Below are 24,423 nucleotides of genomic sequence, written 5' to 3'. Positions count from 1 at the left end.
ATGACACTTAACTGTAACGATACTGACATGTGTCAGTACAACACGAAACTTAACTATTACGGTAATGACATGTGTCAGTACACTATGACACTTAACTGTAACAATATTGACATGTGTCATTACAACACGAAACTTAACTATTACGATAATGACATGTGTCAGTACACTAGGACACTTAACTGTAACGATACTGATATGTGACAGTACACTAGGACACTTAACTGTAACGATACTGACATGTGTCAGTACACTAGGACACTTACCTATGACGATACTGACATGTGTCAGTGCACTATGATATTTAACTGTAACGATAATGACATGTGTCAGTACAACAGGACACTTAACTGTAACGATACTGACATGTGTCAGTGGACTAGGATATTTAACTGTAACGGTACTGACATGTGTCAGTACACTAGGACACTTAACCGTAACGAAACTGACATATGTTAGTCAGTACAACAGAACACTTAACTGTAACGATACTGACATGTGTCAGTACACTAGAACACTTAACTGTAACGATACTGACATGTGTCAGTACAACAGGACACTTAACTGTAACGATACTGACATTTGTCAGTACAACACGACACTTAACTATAACGATACTGACATGTGTCAGTGCACTAGGATATTTAACTGTAAAGATACTGAAATGTGTCAGTGCACTAGGATATTTAACTGTAACGATACTGACATGTGTCAGTACTCTAGGACACTTAACTGTAACGATACTGACATGTGTCAGTACACTAGAACACTTAACTGTAACGATACTGACATGTGTCAGTGCACTAGGATATTTAACTGTAACGATACTGACATGTGTCAGTACAACAGGACACTTAACTGTAACGATACTGACATTTGTCAGTACAACACGACACTTAACTATGACGATACTGACATGTGTCAGTGCACTAGGATATTTAACTGTAACGATACTGACATGTGTCAGTGCAGCAGGACACTTAACTGTAACGATACTGACATGTGTCAGTACACTAGGACACTAGGATAGTTAACTGTAACACTGATATGATGTGAACAAATAATTCATGTACATATATTTCTCTTTATACAGTATTATTCGGTGACAGCTGTGATCCAGAAGATACGCCACATGTTTGGTTAGGTGAGTCATTCACAATCACAATCTTTTGTACGTGTCACGTAATTATTGATATTAGATACTTCATGTGTTTTTTTATCTGGCACAAAACATTTGTTTGGAACGAAAGTATATGCAAAAGACAAATTTGTATATTTTCTATAAAAATCAGTGTTAGGACATTAATACAAAACAGTATTCATAAAAGGTTAATAATAATCATCACTCATGGACATTTGAAATCAAGCGAAATAAAATGTTTAAATGTTTATTCTGTGAGATTATTGATGTGGGTAATGTAAAATCAACCAATTACACTATAACTCAGAGACGCTAAGCATTTCTGGTTGGATGAATAGTATAAAGATGATCTGCTATCTATAAAACGTCTAATCTGTTTGTAATATGCCGAATGTTTGATCACATGCATTTTTTATTTGATTGCAGGTGATTCCACGTCAGAGTGCAATCTCACTGAGTCGTACTGTGATATGTTTGGATTAGACTTTAAATGCGATGCGGATTACGAGTCCCGAATACCAATACCACTTGTTCCCCTACCTCATAAATGTGATGAAAAGGGCGATAAAAACGTGCTCTGTGTATCACCGCCACTGTCCGTATCATCGAGTCCGACAAGTGCCACTACACTGAAGGTTCTAGCCTACAACGTATGGAAGCTCCGTTATCTGTATTATCAAAGTGGACAATATGAGAGAACTTGCCGTATTCCTCAGAAGATATTTGAGCTGTATAATGATGTAGACGTGATTGTCTTCAACGAGGCTTTCATGGGCGGCTGCTTTTCTGAGCAGCATTTACCCATTGAAATTCCAATTGATATACCTATAATCCCTCAGCCTATCCCTCTTCGACTTGGAGGATGCTCTTTCAGGCAAATGTTGACTCAATATGGGTTTCAATACTTCACCAACACCCTAGGGCAGGATACGCGACAACTGCTGCCAAAAATAGAAAACGGCGGTGTTTTCATTGCATCTCGATGGCCAATTAACAGTACAAATGAAGTCATTTTTGGTAATACCGTGCGACCATCTCCAGATATGGTTTCGTCAAAAGGAGCGGTTTATGCCAATATTGAAAAAAATGTTGAATCAGTCACTAGAAGATACCACGTCATTGGTACCCACCTCCAGGCCTCGTTCGGGGAAGCTGGAAACAGTGTACGGGCATTACAGGCGAAGGAAATGCAACTCTTCATGGAAAGTCAGCATATTCCCGAAGACGAGCCTGTTATCTATGCCGGTGACTTGAACACTGACTTACATGGATCTGATGGACGTTGGGATCAAATGCTACAAATACTGGAAGCAGATATGCCAGAAATTGTTGGTGATCTCAATATAACATACGACTATGAGAATAATGATGTCAGGGGTGAAGGTGGGACTCAAACTGGCGGTAAATGGATCGATTATGTTATCTACAGTAATCAACACATCATGCCTAACTCTGCAACTCAAGAAGCTATCAAGTTCGTTGCAGATGAACCATTCCCTGTCTGTATGCGTGCCCTGCCAATTCAATTAGTGGATCCTGATGACGGCTTAATCCCTCTACCACTGGAAGTAGGTCAACATAGATATCCGTACCAAGACGAGTGTCTTGACTGGTGGGACATCACGGATTTGTCGGATCATTACGCCGTACTTGGAACATTCGACTTCTCATCTCCGATCCAACCAGAACCGCGGGCAACAGAGGCTCCTATACCTGGTATTCGCAATAAATATATTTATAATTATACTTTATGTTCAAATATAACACCCCATTCATATCCATCATTTGCTTGTAATGTGCTAGGCTTGATTGCATGCTTTATTTATTTATTTATTTATTTCTTTATTTATTTCTTTCTTTCTTTCTTTCTTTCTTTCTTTCTTTCTTTCTTTCTTTCTTTCTTTCTTTCTTTCTTTCTTTCTTTCTTTCTTTCTTTCTTTCTTTCTTTCTTTCTTTCTTTCTTTCTTTATTTCTTTATTTATTTATTTATTTATTTATTTATTTATTTATTTATTTATTTATTTATTTATTTATTTATTTATTTATTTATTTATTCATTGATTGATTGATTAGGTATCTAACACCAGGATACACAGTCATCATTTGTTGATATGACGTCTGGTGTCTCGGTGCGCCCCCTATCTAGTCGTAACTCGGATACACATCACGTCGGTAATAGTATCCTTAGTAAACATGGTGTTCGGGTTAATAATAATGCCATCAATACATGAATATGGAACAGTTGACTGTTTCTACTAAATTACGCATGGAGGTCTGATTAGATAAGGTCCTATGGTTCGCTCGAGCTTCGCCCATCATTGTAGATTTTCACATATATACATATTCATATGCAGGTCAAACGCGTATCGCAATTAATTGAAGACATATTTAAATTTAGTGATTTCTTATAAGTAAAGTACTGGGCTATACAAATGCAAATACAAATCCTTTTCCCCAGAAACGCAAATCAATATCTAAAATTTAACAAACACACTGTATCATCATCATCATCATCATGAACATCAACATTATTTATGTAACATTTGTCACATCATAAACTTTTCCATATTTATAATAAATGTTGATCTAAACCTTTGGCCAATGGTAAATAATATTCATTATATTTGCAAAACTTAACAATAAAAAAATTTATAGTGACAAATTTGCAATAAGTATAGGCAAAACTGTTTTCAAACATTATGGTCGTCGCGTCTTGCATATGCAAATTTTGTGAGATTTTCGCCGCAATCTGTCAATCGCAAACATAAATGCCTGTTTTGATCCGGTCCCGATGTACCAGTCATTCGATGCCTACAAATCAAAACAGAAATTACATTATCAAACCTCGGTAGTGTCTGTTTCGACCGCGTCGATCTGCGCAAAAGTCAAAGTCGTCATCTTTGTTAATATAATGGGACCAATATCTCACGCATAAGCGGCGCGACGCCCCCCACCCTTGAAGTGTATGTTTCTAATGTAGCAATTGTCTTTTACAGCTGAGTGTATCGAGGACAGGCCAAGTGTATGGCTGGGTAAGCAATTATAAGCCTATATCACTTTATTTTAAAATGAGTCTAACAAGATTATGTTATTCGTGATTCAACAACTGATACAATAAGTATTATTCTTACATTTATCAGGTAAAGCAACCGATGAATGCGACTTACTGACGCCAGATTACTGTGAAATGTTTGGTCTAGAGTATGTGTGCAGCGCAGACTATGAAGTATGGGACAAGTGTTACTTCAGTACTGCTAAGAATGTCTTGTGTGCTGTCCCAGAAATGACATTGTCTGAACCAACTCCGGCCACCACATTTAAAACCCTGGCATACAACGTATATGAACTGCGTTATTTAATATGGCAGAGTGGACAACGGGAACGTACCTGTAGAATACTCACTCAGATATTCACTCGACATGGCGACCTTGATGCTATTATATTTAACGAAGCTTTCATGGGAGGCTGCTTTCCCCAGCATGGCGCTTCTTTCCGTCAGATCATGGAATATTATGGATTTAGGTATTTCACTGGAACTGTCGGAGTTGGCCTGATTCTTCCACCTGAAAATGGCGGTGTCTTCATTGCGTCGCGATGGCCCATTCTTCGCTGGGACGAAAGGGTTTATGAAAACACCATCGTACTGACAGATGACTGGATGTCTGCGAAGGGAGCAATTTATGCAGAAATTGAGAAGACTGTAGATGGGGAAACAAGAAAATACCACGTACTTGGCACACATCTGCATGCAGGTGACGGTAACCGCGGTGGGGATGAAGTGAGATTAAACCAGAGTATCGAAATGCACAAACTCATGTTGAGACAGAATGTTTCTATGGATGAAGCTGTGATCTATGGGGGTGACTTCAACACAGATTACTATACGGATCAGGAGTGGTTGCAACGTATGCTGGTTGCCCTTGAATCAACTTTACCGGAACGCATGGGATACATCAATGTGACAAGTGATAAGCAGTACAACGACATCCACAGGGATCCTGAGGACATTGAAGTTGGTGATGACCCTGACTGGGTTCCCGGTTCATGGATTGACTTCGTCGTCTACAGTCATTCACATCTCGTTCCAGTGACTTCAAGTCAAGAATCTGTTAAATACGTCGCCGATACCCCGTTCACCGTGTGCATGGACGATGTAAAACTATTTGGTAGACATATTTACCCATACAGTAGTAATTGCGGAGAAACCCAAACAATTACGGATCTCTCGGATCACTATGCTGTTCTTGGCCGTTTCGATTACGCAGCGGTAGATCCAACTCCAGTTGATGACCCACCTCCAGTTGAAGCAATGTCCATTACTACGCCAAGCATTGTGATTACTCTTACATTGTCTGTGCTTTCTATATTGAATGTCAATATCTAAGCTGTTCTGTTTGTAAGTTACGTTTCGACATAAGGATGTTTTTTGTGGATTTTTATTATTATGATGAATGGAATATCATATTTTCTCTGAATTTTGAAATCTGAATTTTGAAATTGTATTGTACACTTATATATCATTTAACCTTTACAACAAGTGAGTGAGCACCCATAGGGTTAGGGTTAAAAAGGCTTAAATTAAATGCCACAGTTACATGGCTAATTACTTTGAATAACTAATATTTTATAATTTAAAAGTGAATGTGTGAGAATAATGTTTTATATAATTGGCTACACACTTTTAACTAAGACTGCCATATGATTGGTATACGTGTTGCTTTTCTACACATATATGAATTAATTCAGACATGATCGTTTCAGTTAAAGAATGTATTGCGAAGTGACATACGTAACAAATTATATTATTTTACTTCAAAAAACATAGTAGTGTATAGGGGTGGAATTTCAAAGTCGGACCAATTAGCATTACCCAAATACAACTATAATCCAAAATCGGGGTGTATTTGTTCGCACTCTTGGTTTAAGGCCTTTATGATACCATATAATGTATTTGCTGGATTTTTAATAATGAAAAAATAATAAGATGATAATTACCATACGTTTTCTTCTAAATTAGAGATCATTCTTCTGGTCAAAAACAATTACTGTGACAATATCATACTTGCTATTATAGTACATACCAACACGGCCACTGTCTTCACCGTGATCATTGTCAAAATATTTTTAAATACGTTCTCAGACACAACAGACTATGAGTCTTGACAGATATGATTACAGATCTGTGTCTATCTCGAAGATAAGCAGTTGTCGACCGTCAGCAACACACTTACACAGTGCTGGACGAACTGCAATTTTATTCTGACTCAAAATATTTGAACTCCATGCCCACATATTACATCGAAAGGTCATCTGAGTACAGTTCTCCATTGATTGGGTCCTGAAAATTGTGTTTCCATTCACATATATTGCTTGCTACGCTGATAATATAATCTGTGTCTAGTTTGTGAGTATACGTCATCGCGTACAGAAACGTAAATATTGATATGTTCACGGTCAAGGAAGCTCGGAAATGAAGACTTTATTTGGATCAATCCTCCATCAAATTTGGGGTGTTTCCCAGAGAAAAGAAATGACAATGTTTTGCCCAATCACCCACAACATTAGTTGCATTAGTGGTAAAATACGCAGAGGCGCAAGGAAAACTAAAATTTGGAAGGTAACTCGCTCTCTTGACAAAGGTCGGTTTAAAACGCCCTCTATAGGTTAACGTTTGTTGGTATATATTGATTGATTGATTGATCACTCCCTCCCTGACTCCCTCCCTCTTCTCCCCTCCCTCAATCCTTTGCACAATCCTCCGACCCCTACTTCTCATCGAACACTATTCCAATACGCGCATACACAGCAGGTAACACAGCAATAAAAGAACCAAACGATATACAGCCAGATAACCTAATACATTGGCGATGACACTACAAACAATGAACGAACAATTAGTATTATCGATAGATATGTTAATCACCGTGACCCGTCTGTTTGTTATCTGAGCGTGTACAGCTAGGTGATAGGGTAATTATTTTAGATCGTCACACCTACACTTATTGTGTTATCTCCTAGCTTTCGATAATGTCACACGTTTATCTAGTGTGAGTTTGAATGATCGGTGTTGCTAGCTCACTCACAAATAATCTTCAGAGCATGGCTTCTAAGGGACGCTTATGTTTGACGATTCTGACAAGTTTGTTTGTTACTTCTTATGGCCGTAAGTATTGACACTGTTTTTTATTTAACAATAAATTTGAAATATACGTCACATAATTCATCGAATATAGGTATTACGTTAGCCATCGATAGGGTGCTTATACATGCCTATGGTCAGTTGATCCCCGATGCAAATGTCGCACTGACCACTTAACTGCGGATCAAACCGTACACTGGGTTTAGTCTGTCACTCAATGGGGAAGCACAAAATACTGGTTCATTCACACTAAGAACCACATTTCTCTATTTAATGTATGCGGGTACCTATGTTCGATGACATAGTTAAATGCTGACATGTGATATCATCTAGCATGATGATTAGACCGAATATATTAATTTTAAGTCTTATAATGCCAAGTATGCGCATTGCAATGACGTACAAGTTAAACGTCAAATGAGTAACTTTGCCAGTTTTCGTCAAATTTAAAATTAGAAGACAGACCGAAGAATACAGAATATCGATTACAAATTGTATTCCGGGTACATGTGAACATCTCATATAATTTTATTGCGTAATTGACAGCAAGTCTCCGAGTTGTGGCAGGAGTATTTGACCATGGTGTGTTACGCCGATGGTTAATTTGTTCAACCGTTTAATTTACCGGCGCTCATTGTACATGGGTATATGATTTTGAAATAAAATCATTAATCAATTGAAGAAAGTTATTAGCATTTTCGTAGTCTACTATTTCTACAATTGTTTGGTATTATAATACAGAACTGACAATCTAGTTTAGGACGATTATGATTTACATTTACTTAGACATTTGTGCAGTTTCTGTATTACTGATGTAATAACCACTTATCTCAACGCAACACAACGTTAAGTACCACACCAATTATTCTGATTACAGAACCAGAGAATGGATGTGACCCAGGTGATAAACCACATGTATGGTTAGGTGAGTAGTATTTAACTTAACGGCTGGCATAATTCTGAGCAAAATCTATGCATAACTTCAAACTATTTATCTTACAGACTTCTGCATTTCAATTTAAAGGGGAACTAAATAGAGCCTATTTTGGTGTTTGTATTTATCAAGTTATGTATATTGATTATAAATTTGAAAAATAAAATAAAAAATGATTATCTTCAGAGTTATGATAATTTAAATATGAGACTCCATAAACCTGCGAAGGACTTCTGTTTGCGCCATCTTGCCATACAAAAACGCCCTCATGAGGTATAAACAGGTAAGGTAACAAAATAGTATCTGATTAAATATAAGCAACTTAGGGAGCCATAATTGGCTGGACTGGTGAATTGACTTCTAGTCTAGGTTGTTTCGACTTTTACGTTAATATTATTTACAAGCGTATCGACATACAAACATTATGGATGTGCGATTGATCGAGACAGGCATTTTGTTTTGTTTTTTGTCTAACTGTCTAATAAATGCTGTTTCCAGTACTGCACTGTGCGGCGTGCAAATTATTCAAAGTATGGATGCTGGAGTATGCAATCTTGAGTTCGTAGGGTGGTGGTGGAAATATTTTCGTCCATGTATTCACGGGGCTGCACTGGCAAATCATAGGACAAGTGTCACAGGAACACCAAGCAGATTGTTCACAGACTTCCGTGTAATTTGAAATAAAACTATCATCCGAACAAGGGGCATCGTCGACGATATACTCTCACACTGGACTGATCTGAATCTGAATCTTCACAGTATACCGTACTTCCCTGATCATAACGTAAGGGGAAATTAAGGGATGAGCTTGTACTCGAGGACCAACTCAGAAAAAATGATTTTGTTTTGGGGTTAAACACTGTAACCATCTTGCAAACAACGAAAAATTATCCAAAAAAATTATTCGTTCACCACGCCGGGCTCAGGAAAATAATACTTATTTTGGAAAAAAAAATGCGTCATTGATTTGAACGACACTTACAATGAAGAAACAAACATGTTCATAAAAAAACACACACATTTTATTACAGTACGATTTACATACCGCCTGAATTTACGGTGAAATAATGGGTAGGGTCTGTGGGAAAACTCTCAACGCAAAGCAATTTTCCACCATGAGGTTTTTCAGCACGATTTGACCTGGAACAACTTCCTTTAACATAACAGGTCATGTCTATCATTAACCAATCAAAATGATGTGTCGTAATGATGAAATTTTCCAATTATTGACGATGATTTTTTAACGCAATGCGGAAGTGAATTACCGCAATGTTAAAATGCGATCTGTAGCACTGATTGCAACGAAAAAAAAGATTTTTTTCCCTAAAAACTGGCGATTCGCAATTTCCGAAATATAAATGACGGTTAATAGTAACCGTGGGTAAACTGAGTGTGGAGGAAGAATTTAAACACCTTTCTCGGTCGCCAACATGTCTCATCGTTCAATGAAACCCTAGGCCTTTCATGATAGTCTCAAAGTAAACGATGCCCAATAACCAGGTACACGACATAACGATCACACTTTTGGCTTTTCGAAAGCTACTACTCGATGAAATAGGGATTACTCCAGAATTGCAACATCGGGGTTCATCCTGAGTAAATGACAGAATAGAAAGGATGCCGCGGCGAACCACGTTGTATACGTTCGCCATGCACTCTGAAATTAATGCGACTTTTCTCATAAAACTAAAAGCATGAACCAAACTACCATGCCAATCACGATTATTAAGAAATGAAACACACCTTTTACACGCATATTTTAAAGAATATTGTCGACGCCCAGTAAAAACACTCTGGGCTTGTAATCGTGAATGCTCTCAACTCGGTAAATACCAAGTAATAATGTAGGGATGGGCTTCATACTCGGGAGGGGCTTACGATCGGGGAAGTACGGTACTTTAACGCAATTGGGCTTCCACTCTCAGAATACTGTGGTTCAAACGCATAAGGCTCTAACCCAAGTTTTAAAAAGCACAATGTGCATATAAAAGTTGAGTTTATACTAGTAGCACACAGTGCTTGGCAGCATGAACGGCTATATACAATGGCGTATACGAATGCGATCAGATACTAAAACGTCATAGCTTTGAAAAGTACCCGGATGTTAAATATGTTCGTTCGTTATTTATTCCCCTCCATGAATGGCCTCCAGGTGTTTAATTGCAAGCACTTCAAATGCCTATCCAAGCTACAGTTATAATTAAAACAAAATTAAACCACTGCAATATTATTTCGAATACAGTTTAGAATATACACAACTATAAATTAAGGCCGCATTTAGGTTCGCTTTAATATACCATTCTTGTAACCAGGGGCAGCAAGAATAGAAAACACTATTGCCAACTGATACTCTTGCCTAAAATATTGTTCACAATTGTTTACAACGGAAAATGTAATTTGAAATTAAAAACATTGTGAGGGAAAACACATGATCACACTCACAGTAGAGAATCTAATAGTGATTTGTGAATACTGATTAGTGACATTTGGGACTTTTCTGAAAGTTTCTGAAAAACAAATAACAAAATAAAAAATGTTTGTTTATCTCATATTTAGTAGTGAGATATCTTTGGCCAGTCTATATAAGTTTTGGGTTTGAACCAAATCATTTTTATACGAAATTCACTGGAGTCCCACCAATACAAATAATAATAATAATAACTAATAACTCAAATTACATGGTGGTGCGTTATTTCAACTAATTATGCCAATTTTGCTGAATTGTCTATATTGAGTTTATTGTTAGCCTATCGATTTAGGTACAAAGACATATTGTACCTGGTAATTTGGCATATTACAAATTAATGCAGCCAGTTAGAAAAGCGATACTGTGGTACAGGATTTGACTATGTATTACGGACGTATATTATAAATATACTCTAACCCGTATTTCGAACGATTATGACTTTAGTGTATCTCCGCAAAGAAGCCTATCACGTTGAAAAACATGTGCGGATGAAAACAATATTTATTCTGTTTCAGGTGATTCTACTTCTGAGTGCGACCTAACTCCGTCATACTGTGATTTATTCGGGTTAGATTTTGAGTGTGAGGCCGACTATGGTCGTTTGCACACATGTGATGCGGGGAACAACGTGCTTTGTGTATCACCTCAAATGAGCCTATGGGATCCAACACCTGCCACTACACTGAAGGTTCTTGCTTATAATATATGGGAGCTCCGTTATCTGTATTATCAAAATGGACAATATGAGCGAACTTGCCGTATTCCTCAGAAGATATTCGAACTTTATGGTGACGTGGACGTAATTGTATTTTAATTGTATTATGGGTGGTTGCTTCACGCAGAATTATTTCCCCTTGGAAATACCTCTACCTGGACCTCCTCTATTTCAACGCGATGGAGGACAATGTTTATTCCAACAAATGTTAACCCAGTATGGATTTGAATACTTTACCGATATTCTGGGTCAAGAATCTAGACGACTTATTTCGAGACTTGAAAATGGAGGTGTTTTCATCGCATCTCGGTGGCCGATTATTATTGCAGACGAAACCATTTATAAACACGCCAGGACGCCGTCTCCAGACATGCTATCAGCAAAAGGAGCTGTTTATGCTAAAATCGAGAAGACCATTGAATCAGACACTCGCACATACCATATCCTTGGTACTCATCTTCAAGCCGGGTTCGGGAATTCTGGAGATGTTGTACGGGCATCTCAAGCCAAGGAAATGCATCTCTTAATGGAAAGACAAAACATCCCCAAAGACGAACCTGTCATCTATGCCGGTGACTTGAATACGGAATTAAATGATGCAAATATACGTTGGGATCAGATGCTACGGATCCTGGAAGCAGATATGCCAGAAATTGTGGGTGATCTCAATATAACATACGACTATGAGAATAATGACGTCAGGGGTGAAGGTGGAATCCAAACCGGCGGTAAATGGATCGATTATGTTATCTACAGTAATCAACACATCATGCCTAACTCTGCAACTCAAGAAGCTATCAAGTTCGTTGCAGATGAACCATTCCCTGTCTGTATGCGTGCCTTGCCAATACAACGAGTGGAGGACCCTGATGGAATCATTCCAATTGAAGGAGGCCAACATAGATATCCATACCAAGACGAGTGTCTTGACTGGTGGAACATCACGGATTTGTCTGATCATTACGCCGTACTGGGGACATTTAATTTCTCTTCTCCAATTCAACCAGATATAATTGCAACAGATGCCCCTCTTCCAGGTAATTAAATCACATTTACAAATGTTAGCATTTTGAATTTGTGATACACGTATGACATTGAACATTACAAAATAATTTAAACTGTTGGGATATGTCATATAATATTGAAGATGCATTTAATCTCCTGAGTTCTCTGGTCTCCAATTTCTATTATAATATGAAAATATCTTGGTGGAAATATAACCCCATAATGTTCATAAATTTCGTTTTGCTGAAAGTACTCGAAGGATCAATACTCAATTCATGAAAAATCCATTCAAATTATGGTTTAGGATCACCCATTCACATAAATTTGAAAAAAAATCATCAAATCACTCGAGTGCGTAAATGTGATATTGTTTTTTTCTTTAATCTATAATATTTTTATCTTCACAGATGAATGTATCGATGATAGGCCACAGGTTTGGCTTGGTAAGGACATTCCATGTTTTATTCTAATCTTCTTGTGCCAGTCACTGAAATTGAATTAATGTTGATAGCATTCAATATCATATCAACAAAGTTGTAAATACGTTCGTATTTATTTTTTAGGTAGAGCAACCTTCGAATGTGACCTACTTACACCGGATTACTGTGAAATGTTTGGTCTAGAGTATGCGTGCAGTGCTGACTTCCAAGTATGGGACAAGTGTTACTTCAGTACTGCTAAGAATGTCTTGTGTGCTGTCCCCGAAATTACATTGTCTGAACCAACTCCAGCCACCACATTTAAAACCCTGGCATACAATATATATGAGCTAAGATTACTGTATTATCAGAGTGGACAACGGGAACGTACCTGTAGAATACTCACTCAGATATTTACTCGACATGGCGACGTTGATGCTATCATCTATAATGAAGCTTACATGGGGGGATGTTTTCCAAACCATGGTGCTTCCTTTCGTCAGATTATGGAATATTATGGATTTAGGTATTTTACTGGTACTATAGGGGTAGACTTAAAACGCCCACCTGAAAATGGTGGTGTCTTCATCGCTTCGCGGTGGCCCATTCTTTATTGGGAAGAAAGGGTTTATGAAAATACCATCTTACTGACAGATGACTGGCTGTCTGCTAAAGGAGCGGTATATGCAGAAATTGAGAAGACGGTGGATGATCTAACCAGGAAGTATCATGTGCTTGGAACACATCTGCATGCAGGGGACGAGGAACGGGGTGGATATGAAGTAAGGTTAAAGCAGAGTATGGAAATGCACAAACTCATGATGAAACAGAATATTTCAAAAGATGAAGCGGTGATTTACGGTGGTGACTTGAACACTGACTACTATACAGAAAAAAAATGGCTGGACGCTATGCTTCGAACCCTTGAGTCAGGGTTACCGGAAACCATTGGGTACATAAACGTAACAACTGACAATGTATACAAAAACATCGAGGAGGATCCCCGGGATATCGAAGTTGGTGATGACCCTGACTGGGTTCCAGGAAAATGGGTCGATTACGTCGTTTACAGTTACTCACATATAGTTCCAGTGACTTCAAGTCAGGAATCCGTTAAATACGTCGCCAATACCCCGTTCACTGTGTGTATGGATAAAGAAAGACTGTTCGATAGACATATTTACCCATACAGTAGTGATTGCAGGGAAAACCAAACAATTACCGATCTCTCGGATCACTACGCTGTTCTTGGCCGTTTCGATTACGCAGCGGTAGATCCAACTCCAGTTGATGACCCACCTCCAGTTGATGATCCACCTCTAGTTGAAGCAATGTCCATTACTATGCCAAGCATGATGATTACTCTTACATTGTCTATGCTTTCTATATTAACTGTCGATATCTAAGCCGTTCTGTTTGTAATTTAAGTTTCGACATAAGGAAGTATTTTGTGATTTTTATTATTATTATTATTATTATTATTATTATTATTATTATTATTATTATTATTATTATTATTATTATTATTATTATTAATTATTTTCAAATTAAAAATATTTTAATATTTTTAATTTGATAATAATAGTCTCTGAATTTGGTAAGTTGGCATAGTTGCGGTTGTCAGATACATCAACTTAACAACTTTTGTTTGATTGAGGATATCACAAGGCAGAAGAATTATAAAAAATGGAAAAAATTATACTTTGTTTTACGCTTGTGCAAATAAATGCAACACGAAAATGCAAATTCTGACAGTGGATAGTAGATATAATAGTCATATTTCGACCATATTCAGAACTACTGTGACTGGGATGTGTGCCAATCTTCCCATCGTTGTGACTGTGTGACAATTTAAAGGACGCTGGTCGTAACGTAGTAGGGTTGTAGGCAGACTAGGTGTATAAACAACTTATTTTCATCTCCGATGAATCGATCTTCGCGTGGTCAACATTTCCGTAATTCGGGAATATTGGTTATTTGTTCGTGGTGTTTCCATTTACTGAACAAATCTACAGATTATAAAATAGTTGATGAACAGTTAAATTATTCTATCATCTTACCCGTCAGAAACTCGATTTGTGACGATTTAAAATACAGTGCCTGGGTTAACATATCACACCTGAATACCTTTCAATCGATTACTTTTGACATATCTCATGAATGGGACTCGGATGTTGACCCATGGCCCATATAGTCATCGCATCTTTTCACATTGCCACACTTTACGTACACATGCAATTCGTCACACACTCACACATCTCATCTACTCACTTGTTCTTCCATATTACTTCACCAGAGAGTTTTGCTTTCTAAGACTCACTCCCAACGTTTCTCATTTACAAATAGATCACATACACGTGCGATTCATATGATTTCACTCACTCAATCAGATATTCAAATGAATATCATCAAATGAGGTCATCCCAGAAAGAAACTTTTCCTTCGGCTAGAGAAAAAACAATTCGGCTCAAACTAACCACATACACACCCACTTCACTTCCGCTAGTCATGGGTAAAACCTGTAAAGGTTTTCATAGACTCCAGGAGATGCCATCACAATGACAAAGAGAGCATTTAACCAGAGGGATATCATATTGCTTCTACTCCTCCCTGAACTTTATTCCAAAAGGACAGATAACCCGAATACTACTAGTATGCAACCAGGTAATGTAGTGGCGGTTACATCTGTCGCATTCCCTGGTCAACGGTGGTATTTTTATTGCTGCGAACTTAAGAACGAACTATTAATATTACTGACTGACGCATTTATAAAGGACGACATGATAACTTGGGGAATCTCTTCATACATTAAACTGTGTAGACGAAGAAGATTTATTATAATTTATTATTATTAATTTGGCTATATAGTTAAATTTGTCTCTGTGCCATCTACCTCAAAAGTATGCGATGTCTCTCAGTTATACGTGTCACGTGGTTTATTTCGCGTGAATGTGCGGTGTTGGTGGGGCTTACACAATCATACCTATAATCGTGCGGTATCTGTCGTGAGCGAGACGGGTTTCAACATGGATCTGAAGAATGGCTTATGTTTGACGATTCTAATAAGTTTGGTTGTCATTTCTCATGGACGTAAGTAATAACATTTAACGATTCAATATAGCTGCATTGATCAAAGGAACATAAATATCAAGTTAACTTGTCTAACGGAGCTGAGCGTAGCTACGTGATGTGGTATAGATTGTTTTTCTCATATACTGTTCATTTTAAAGTTGGCAGTGTCGTTTGGCAAAATTGAAAAGGCATACGGAACCATGGCTCGTCAACATACAACGTAAACTTGTTTTCGTTCAAATGTTGAAACTTGCGATGGCTATATTGGTATCAACTAACTCGAATGCAACTTAGTTTTCGCAAACAGAAATATCGTCATCGGTTAAGTGTGTTTCAGCTGTCATTAAGTGATTTGTCACCTTATAAGTATTAGTAATAGTCTCCAAACTAGAAGTAGTACAGTAGTTGTAATTTATGCTGTAGAATCAAGGGTATCCTACCTCTTTTGAATGCAAACAGAAATCGGTTAAAAACGTACGTAATTTGCTTGTGTAAGTATGTATGCTCGCGTATGTCTCTATGTTGCGTATTTAAAACACATACAAATGAGCGATTTGTTCATTCAAATGAGATATTTACAACATTTCAATTAATTATTAATGTTCGAGTGGCGTGATATGTTTACTAGCTGCATGGGTTTGGTAAAACATTACCCCCAATTAATTAGATTTCGCGGTTAGCCACGTTCAATCATTTGTGTTTATTTATTTAATTAACAAACGCAAAATATTAATTCTTTTGTATCACACTCATTATGCTAAATGAATTCAATTGACATCTTTCAAATGCGCTGATGAAAATTAACGATGTTTCCGTTTATTGTTTTAAAAAAACACTTACAGGTCGAATAAGTAGTTATTATTTAAATCAATATAAAAAATGATATAATATTGCCAGGTTTACACGACAGCAATTTACCGGAGCTGACTATTGCTCCTTCCACTAAATAAAAAGGGAGTATATTTTCTGCATTTATACGGTTAGGAAGCCGAAGGGCCGTACTTAAACAGCGCCTACAACCACTCAGTGATTCTGTCGTTTGAGAACAACATGGCTGGTGACGGTATTGACCACTTCTCTGTGAATTATCTTCAGTATATTTCAACAGATTCTTGAGTATCTTCACCTGAACGTCTTCCGTTAATGGTGGTGACAGTGTTTGTATCGCATAATTTCATATACCAATTTCCTATTTTCAGTCGAGCTGTCAAACTATCGCAGTAGTTCTTCATCCTGACAATTCGCTGTCGGAGGGAATACCTCTTGGTCAAGTCGGAAATTACGCGAAATTGTGAACGATGTCGACTCCTGGGACGCCATGAAACGTCAATGAAAGGAGGCAATAAAATACTTGATTCCAATGCGTATGCACGGATCGGGCCTAGACTTGCTTGCAGTCTGTTGCGATTCACCCCTCGTTTACCACCAAATTTATATGTATTTTTCAGAATTTTTTCATCGGAATCGCAACAGACTGCAAGCAGGTCTAGGCTCTGGCCATGCCGGACACACTCCTGATCTTGTTCAAGCCATTATTAGATAGTTACCAGGCAACGCTGGTCACTAAATTTGCGTGAGACGAGTCAAAACACCAAAATTATGAGTAAAACAGCGAGATATCGCGAGATTGATATTTTTGATACTTCTTTACGTGGTAAATAGTTTCAGCGATGTGGATGTTCGCAGCAGATTTCGCCATATCCGTCGAAAATAGATGTGTTCACAAATTCTAGCTGACCGAGGCTAATTATATTGCCATGAAATTATTTGGAAAATGATAAATTAGATACAAATAGAATAAATTTGTCTGTTTAGTATTCGCCATGAGCGCGATCAATGGCATGCCTAGGGTATGGATACAGAGTTATGGGAATGTGATGCAGTATTTAGTACTGTTCAACTTTCCTATTCCATAAACTGATGTATTTTTTCTTGAAACACCAGAAAGAAACTAAGCACACAACATGTATACATGTGTCAATCGTTGTTCATAGACAGTAGTTAGAACACCGTGACCGAGTAGTTAACGTGCGTAGTGATAACAAAAGACACTGTACAGTCCAGATAATAAAATAATTCCGTATTTAACGAGTAAATAGATGCGAGATTTGAACCAGATTTTGATTGTAAAAACAAAGAATGATACCACGCATGTTGTTATGTATATCAAACTCACTTTAAATTGTGTTTTGCAAGATGCTGATATTCGGGTACCTCGAGGATGGTATAGATTCATTTACAGTTTATTTTACCATATAAACGAGAGAATACAGGGACAGGCAACTGCGGCAAACATCAAAAAGAATAGCGAGGTTAAAGGTCGTGTTACACAAGTACATTTATGAGGCAACGCGCTATGCAACGCGTAATACACAGAGGAAATATTGGCTAGACTAGGCAACTGAAGGCGCGACTTGTCAACATATCGCCGTTTTGTGCATGGGGAGAATAATATCGTTTTTTTTCCATTCTTTGCCGCGCAATTTGAATAGTTCTTTAAACGCTGGATGCATGATATAAGGTGAATTTTGATTGTTTGTGCTATTATACCTGTACCACACATTAAAAAAAATCGTATTCTAATTACAGAACCAGGCCGCGACGATTGTGATCCAGGTGATACACCACACGTTTGGTTGGGTGAGTAGTTAATAATTAATTGAATGGTGGTGAATGTTACATTTATAGAAATTGTGATGAAAGTGCCATTTATTGTTGTCGGCATTCCCTCGATGATACTAACGTTTAACCGCGGCAGTTAAATATTCCGACTACATCAAAGGGAAATGAAAAACAAAAACAATAAATTCTTACAACACATATACACCACCTCATGAAAAACAACAGTAGTGGGGATATGCAAATTAGTAATTTAAATTTGATACAAACTGATATTATAATATAAATATAATTAATAGTGTATTTTCAAAAATCTTCTTCTATTTCAGGTGATTCCACTTCGGAGTGCAACTTCACATCGGCATACTGTGATTTGTTTGGATTAGATTTTGAATGTGACGAGGATTATCCGTCTTTTGTACCCCATAGATGTGATGGAAAAGGCAATAAAAACGTGCTTTGTCTATCGCCACCGCTGTCCGTATGGAATGCGACCCATGCAACTACACTTAAGGTTCTTTCCTATAACGTATGGGAGATGAGGTATCTATATACTCAAAGTGGTCAACATGAACGAACTTGTCGTATCCCGCAAAAAATATTTGAGCTTTACGGGGATGTAGACGTGATTGTCTTTCAGGAGGCTTTCATGGGCGGCTGTTTTACTCAAAATTATCTGCCAATACAAAATCCTCTCCCTTTTGATATTGAACTTCGTGATGGGGGAGAATGTTCATTTCGACAAATGTTAACTCAGTATGGATTTGAACATTTTACCGAAACCTCTGGTCAGTATACCAGAGAAGTACCCAAACTTGAAAACGGCGGTATTTTCATTGCATCTCGATGGCCAATTAAAAGAACAGATGAACATATTTTTGAACAGACCATGCGACCTTCCGCAAATATGCTCTCAGCAAAGGGCGTTGTTTACGCGAAAATCGAGAAGACTGTAGACTCGGTCACTCGGGCATATCATGTCTTTGGCACTCATCTTCAAGCCGGATTCCAAGAAGTAGGAGATACTATACGAGCTTTCCAAGCCAAAGAAATGCAACTCCTGATGGAACGTCAGGAGATTCCTGAGCAGGAACCTGTCATCTATGCTGGTGATTTCAACACCGACTTACACACCTCTCGTGATCGGTGGCGTCAGATACTGGAAATCTTGGGAGCAGACATGCCAGAAATAATTGGTCGACTAAATGTGACTTACGACTATGAGAATAATGATGTCAGGGGAGAAGGTGGAACTCAAACCGGTGGTTCATGGATTGACTATGTTATCTACAGTAATCAACACATTATGCCTAACTCTGCAACTCAAGAATCTATCAAGTTTGTTGCTGATGAACCATTCCCTGCCTGTATGCGTGCCTTGCCAATTCAACGAGTGGAGGACCCTGATGGAATCATTCCTATTCCCATTGAAGTAGGTCAACATAGGTATTCATACCAAGATGAGTGTCTTGATTCTTGGAACATCACAGATTTGTCGGATCATTATGCAGTGATGGGGAGGTTCGACTACTCCTCTCCAACACAACCAGAGCCAAAAGCAACGGATACACCGCTTCCAGGTAATTATATCTAAATTCTTGCTTTGGTATTCTCTAAGGCACTGTTATGTTCCTTAATGTAACATACAACGTAATTATTAATAGATGTGTGTACACTTCTAGTTATACTCATTGTTTACTTTATCTAATAATTTATTGACAAAATATTCATTAGTTATTGCAATATTTTCTAAACAGCATCTAACAAAATAGGTAACTAATAAGATATTGATTAGAACACACCCTTATCACATCTCCCAAACTTATTCACCTGAAAATGCTTTTTATTACTAATGACTAACCTATTATGTTATTCGTATTTCTAATACATAGATGAATGTAAGGACGATAGACCTCAAGTGTGGCTGGGTAAGTTGCTAGTCACATTTAACCTGTTTTCATTACAGGAGATTTTCCGCTAAATTGTAAATGTTGAGATAAAATACCTATCATTCACTGTTGTTTACAAGATTTGTTCTCTATATCTTAGGTAGAGCAACTAATGAATGCGACTTACTGACGCCAGATTACTGTGAAATGTTTGGTCTAGAGTATGTGTGCAGCGCAGACTATGAAGTATGGGACAAGTGTTACTTCAGTACTGCTAAGAATGTCTTGTGTGCGGTCCCAGAAATTACATTGTCTGAACCAACTCCGGCCACCACATTTAAAACCCTAGCATACAACGTGTTTGAACTGCGTTATTTAGTATGGCAGAGTGGACAACGGGAGCGTACCTGTAGAATACTCACTCAGATATTCACTCGACATGGCGACGTTGATGCTATCATCTATAATGAAGCTTTCATGGGAGGCTGCTTTCCCCAGCATGGCGCTTCTTTCCGTCAGATTATGGAATACTATGGCTTTAGCTATTTCACTGGTACTGTCGGCATTGACCTGATTCTTCCACCTGAGAATGGTGGTGTCTTCATTGCGTCCCGATGGCCCATTCTTCATTGGGATGAAAGGGTTTATGAAAACACCATCGTACTGACAGACGATTGGCTGTCTGCAAAAGGGGCAATTTATGCAGAAATTGAGAAGACTGTAGATGGGAAAACAAGAAAATACCACGTACTTGGGACTCATCTGCATGCAGGTGACGGTGCACGAGGTGGGGATGAAGTGAGATTAAACCAAAGTATCGAAATGCACAAACTCATGTTGAGACAGAACGTCTCGACGGACGAAGCTGTGATCTACGGGGGTGACTTCAACACAGATTACTATACTGATCAAGATTGGTTGCAGCGTATGCTGGATGCCCTCGAGTCAATTGTGCCTGAACCTGTAGGATATATAAATGTAACAAGTGATGATGTGTACAACAACATCAAGACGGATCCTCGAGACATCGAAGTTGGTGATGACCCTGACTGGGTTCCCGGTTCATGGATTGACTACGTCGTCTACAGTTACTCACATCTCGTTCCAGTGACTTCAAGTCAGGAATCTGTTAAATACGTCGCTGATACCCCGTTCACCGTGTGTATGGAAAACGTAGAATTGTTTGGTAGACATCGGTACCCGTACAGCAGTAGATGTGGGGAAAACCAAACAATTACAGATCTCTCAGATCACTATGCTGTCCTTGGTCATTTCGAATACGCAGTGGATGATCCAACTCCAGTTGATGACCCACCTCCAGTTGAAGCAATGTCCATTACTATGCCAAGCATTATGATTACTCTTATATTGCCTGTGATTTCGATATTGACTGTATCCTAGTTAGCATCTCAATCAGTAACGACCTGTCAATATCTAAGCTGTTTTGGTTGTAATTCACGTTTCGATATAAGGATGTATTTTGTGATTTTTATTTTTATGGTGAATGGAATATGTTATTTTTTTAATTTTGAAAACGTGTTGAGCCTGTACGGTTATTCATAGTCATTTTAGTGATATGGCGGTGGTCGTCGCGCCACGCATGTGCGCATTTGTGTTGATAAACATTGATTTCTCTACAAGACAATGCGCTCTTCCAATTATATCACGAGTGCGAGTTCTTCCCCTGGCGTAACTTGCACCAAATACCGCTGGCGGCGCCTTCGATACCTTCCAATCACCAAAAAAAAAGTACCCCAATTCACTTTGTACATGGAGAAAATCGAATTGCTTGGTAGATACCGGTAACCTTAGCAATAGATGTTGGCAAAAATACAGACTTTGATCACAACGCTGTTCTCAATCGCGTCGATTACGCAGAAGTAGAATATCCTTCTCTAGTTGTCACAATATTCCTGCGTTGTCTTGTATATAATAACAGCATACTACTGTTTGTGTTTGTGAGTACATGTATATGTATCGGCCAATTTTACCAACTTGTTTTTCACATGCACGCATACTCAAACAATTGAAGTTTTCGATTTGCAAGATGCTGATATTCTGGTAGCCCGATGATAGTATAGATTCATTTACAGTTTATTTTACCATATAAACAAGAGAATAACGGGAAACATCAAATGGAATAGAAAGGTGAAAACACCGTGACACCCGAGGCCATCTATGTGGCTACATCTATGAGATTGGTCAAATGCAACTTGAACCCATGAAGATTCCAACTGTAACTAAACGAAAATTAAAATAGATTTGAACGTTGTTTCGAGGAGATGCTGATTTGCTCGAGTTACGGACATAGAGTTACAAACGCCCATATTGCCGAAACCACGCCCACTTTTGCGAAATCGCTTCCAAATTGTAACTCGATTTTCAATTAACAGTAAACAGAACTCAAAATTATATGATGTCCGTAACTCGAAGCTCGGTTAACTGTTAATTAAAGTTCGAGTTACTAAATGTGGACGTTCAACAAAAACATAGGTCACCCGTAACTCGAAGTTCCTGCTAACTGCTAATTGACGATCGAGTTATGACGTGGGCGTGGTTTCTGAAATATGGGAGTGGTCATTTTTGTAACTCGATGTTTTAGTAACTCGATGTCCGATGTCTGCTTCTCTGTTTCGAGTATGTGGAAAGGTCAACGTTTGCAACTGGCAACGAGACTAACCATGCACACGAAACAACTGACTGTGGTGATGGACAACGCTATTAAATCGTACACACACGGCAACGCATAAGACAACTGCGTTGTCTCTTGCTTTGCTCGATAAATTGCTTTATGAATTGCCTGATATAACACGGCCATAATTTATCTTCCTGTGTTGTGTTTTATCACCAAAACGTTCAGGTGAGCGCAGTAAGCTCCAACCGCTTTATAACAAGTTTTTTTGAAAATGCAACAGAGTAGGTCATGTCAAGGTCAAGTTATTCATATACTGTAATTACATTGAAATGTACTAGTTGAAAAACTATTGCAGATAACGTATTACAGTATTATAGTTACCTTGGATTAAGTTACAAATACAATACCGTGTCAAACCCAAACCGTTTCGACACGTGTTTTAGAAATCATTATGTGACACGTTTATCCCAAAAGTGTGTCGAGTAGGCACGCTTTGTTTTGAAATTCGTTCATCGAAAACTGTAGATGCGACTGGACGGAACAACTAAATTGTCATAGCTATGAAAGAATGTAATGTGGTACGCCTTGAATCGTATAATCTACCATATAATCTAAGTTACATGTGATGTGTTACTTGCATTAATGCTCCAGCATGGAAATATTCGTAGACATTGTGGTTTTTGACCTACTGTGTGAAATAAGTGATAAACTGAATTTGTGGGTGAATTTCCATCAAGTCGACGATAGCTAGCTATTTAGAGCTTTTTTTATTTTGGTAATTCTAAGAATAAAACCTACTCTCCTGCTTAAATCCTAATCACTACTGTCTACGTGGGTTTATTTATGTGTGCGTGTATATCTTGACAACGTTGATCCTGACTTAAGTTTTATATAAGTTGTGATTGTTAAATTAACAAAATTTGACCTTATAACAATTTTCAGTTTCATGATCAAAAAATCACGTTCGACACTCTAAACAAAAAAAGAACATTGTTAATGAAAGATAATATTATCGTACATATTATTATGAAAAGTACTGAAAATGGGGCTCATATTACATTCAGTTCGCAGGGAAAAATAGTGTACCATCCTTATTCGTGATAAAGTCCCTCAGTTTATACTTTGTTTCCACACACACCGTCTTGCAATGACAACTTAGATATCAACGTGAGCGAAATAAATAATGTAATGTCAGCCAGTATCAGAAATAGATGTAATCTAGAAAGAGACTTTATGGAAATGTTCAATTTGAATTGCAGCACAATAAAATGTTTGCCGATATTTATTCACAGCATTGACGCGATGTCGGCTGTGTATCTGCTTAGTATAAGCTATACAGCATGACTAATGAGTCAGTTGAGAGTCTCTAAGATGCACATTTTTACCACTTG

The 24,423-nt window shown here is 37.9% G+C and overlaps 2 protein-coding genes across 2 annotated transcripts; both read left to right on the top strand.

Annotated features, from left to right (window-relative positions):
• Window positions 1-16,240, top strand: LOC144355897 (uncharacterized). The gene is given in 12 exon segments (XM_085498315.1): window positions 1-61; window positions 1,091-1,141; window positions 1,565-2,854; window positions 4,135-4,170; window positions 4,279-5,466; window positions 8,155-8,202; window positions 11,194-11,488; window positions 11,490-11,524; window positions 11,582-12,430; window positions 12,806-12,841; window positions 12,962-14,082; window positions 16,184-16,240. Coding segments are annotated over 12 exon segments (5,067 nt in total).
• A 699-nt stretch (window positions 16,241-16,939) lies between these two features.
• Window positions 16,940-21,932, top strand: LOC146747188 (uncharacterized). Its single transcript, XM_085498314.1, has 5 exons — window positions 16,940-16,952; window positions 18,479-18,529; window positions 18,838-20,088; window positions 20,401-20,436; window positions 20,558-21,932. The coding sequence occupies exons 1-5, from the start codon at window positions 16,940-16,942 to the stop codon at window positions 21,796-21,798; spliced, it is 2,592 nt and encodes an 863-aa protein (XP_085354440.1). The 3' UTR covers window positions 21,799-21,932.
• The last annotated feature ends 2,491 nt before the right edge of the window (window positions 21,933-24,423 follow it).

The sequence above is a fragment of the Saccoglossus kowalevskii genome, chromosome 4 (genome assembly GCF_978046115.1).
Source record: "Saccoglossus kowalevskii chromosome 4, keSacKowa6.1, whole genome shotgun sequence".
In the NCBI taxonomy this organism is placed as follows: Eukaryota; Metazoa; Hemichordata; class Enteropneusta; family Harrimaniidae; genus Saccoglossus; species Saccoglossus kowalevskii.
Note: the sequence above shows the minus strand (reverse complement) of the source record. Positions and strands in the feature narration are given on the sequence as shown.

Bases quoted from the DNA above. Each gene is read 5' to 3' on its own strand.
- LOC146747188 (XM_085498314.1), top strand. The intron at 20,089-20,400 runs GTAATTATATCT...TCTAATACATAG, and splicing joins AACGGATACACCGCTTCCAG to ATGAATGTAAGGACGATAGA. The intron at 20,437-20,557 runs GTAAGTTGCTAG...TCTATATCTTAG, and splicing joins TAGACCTCAAGTGTGGCTGG to GTAGAGCAACTAATGAATGC.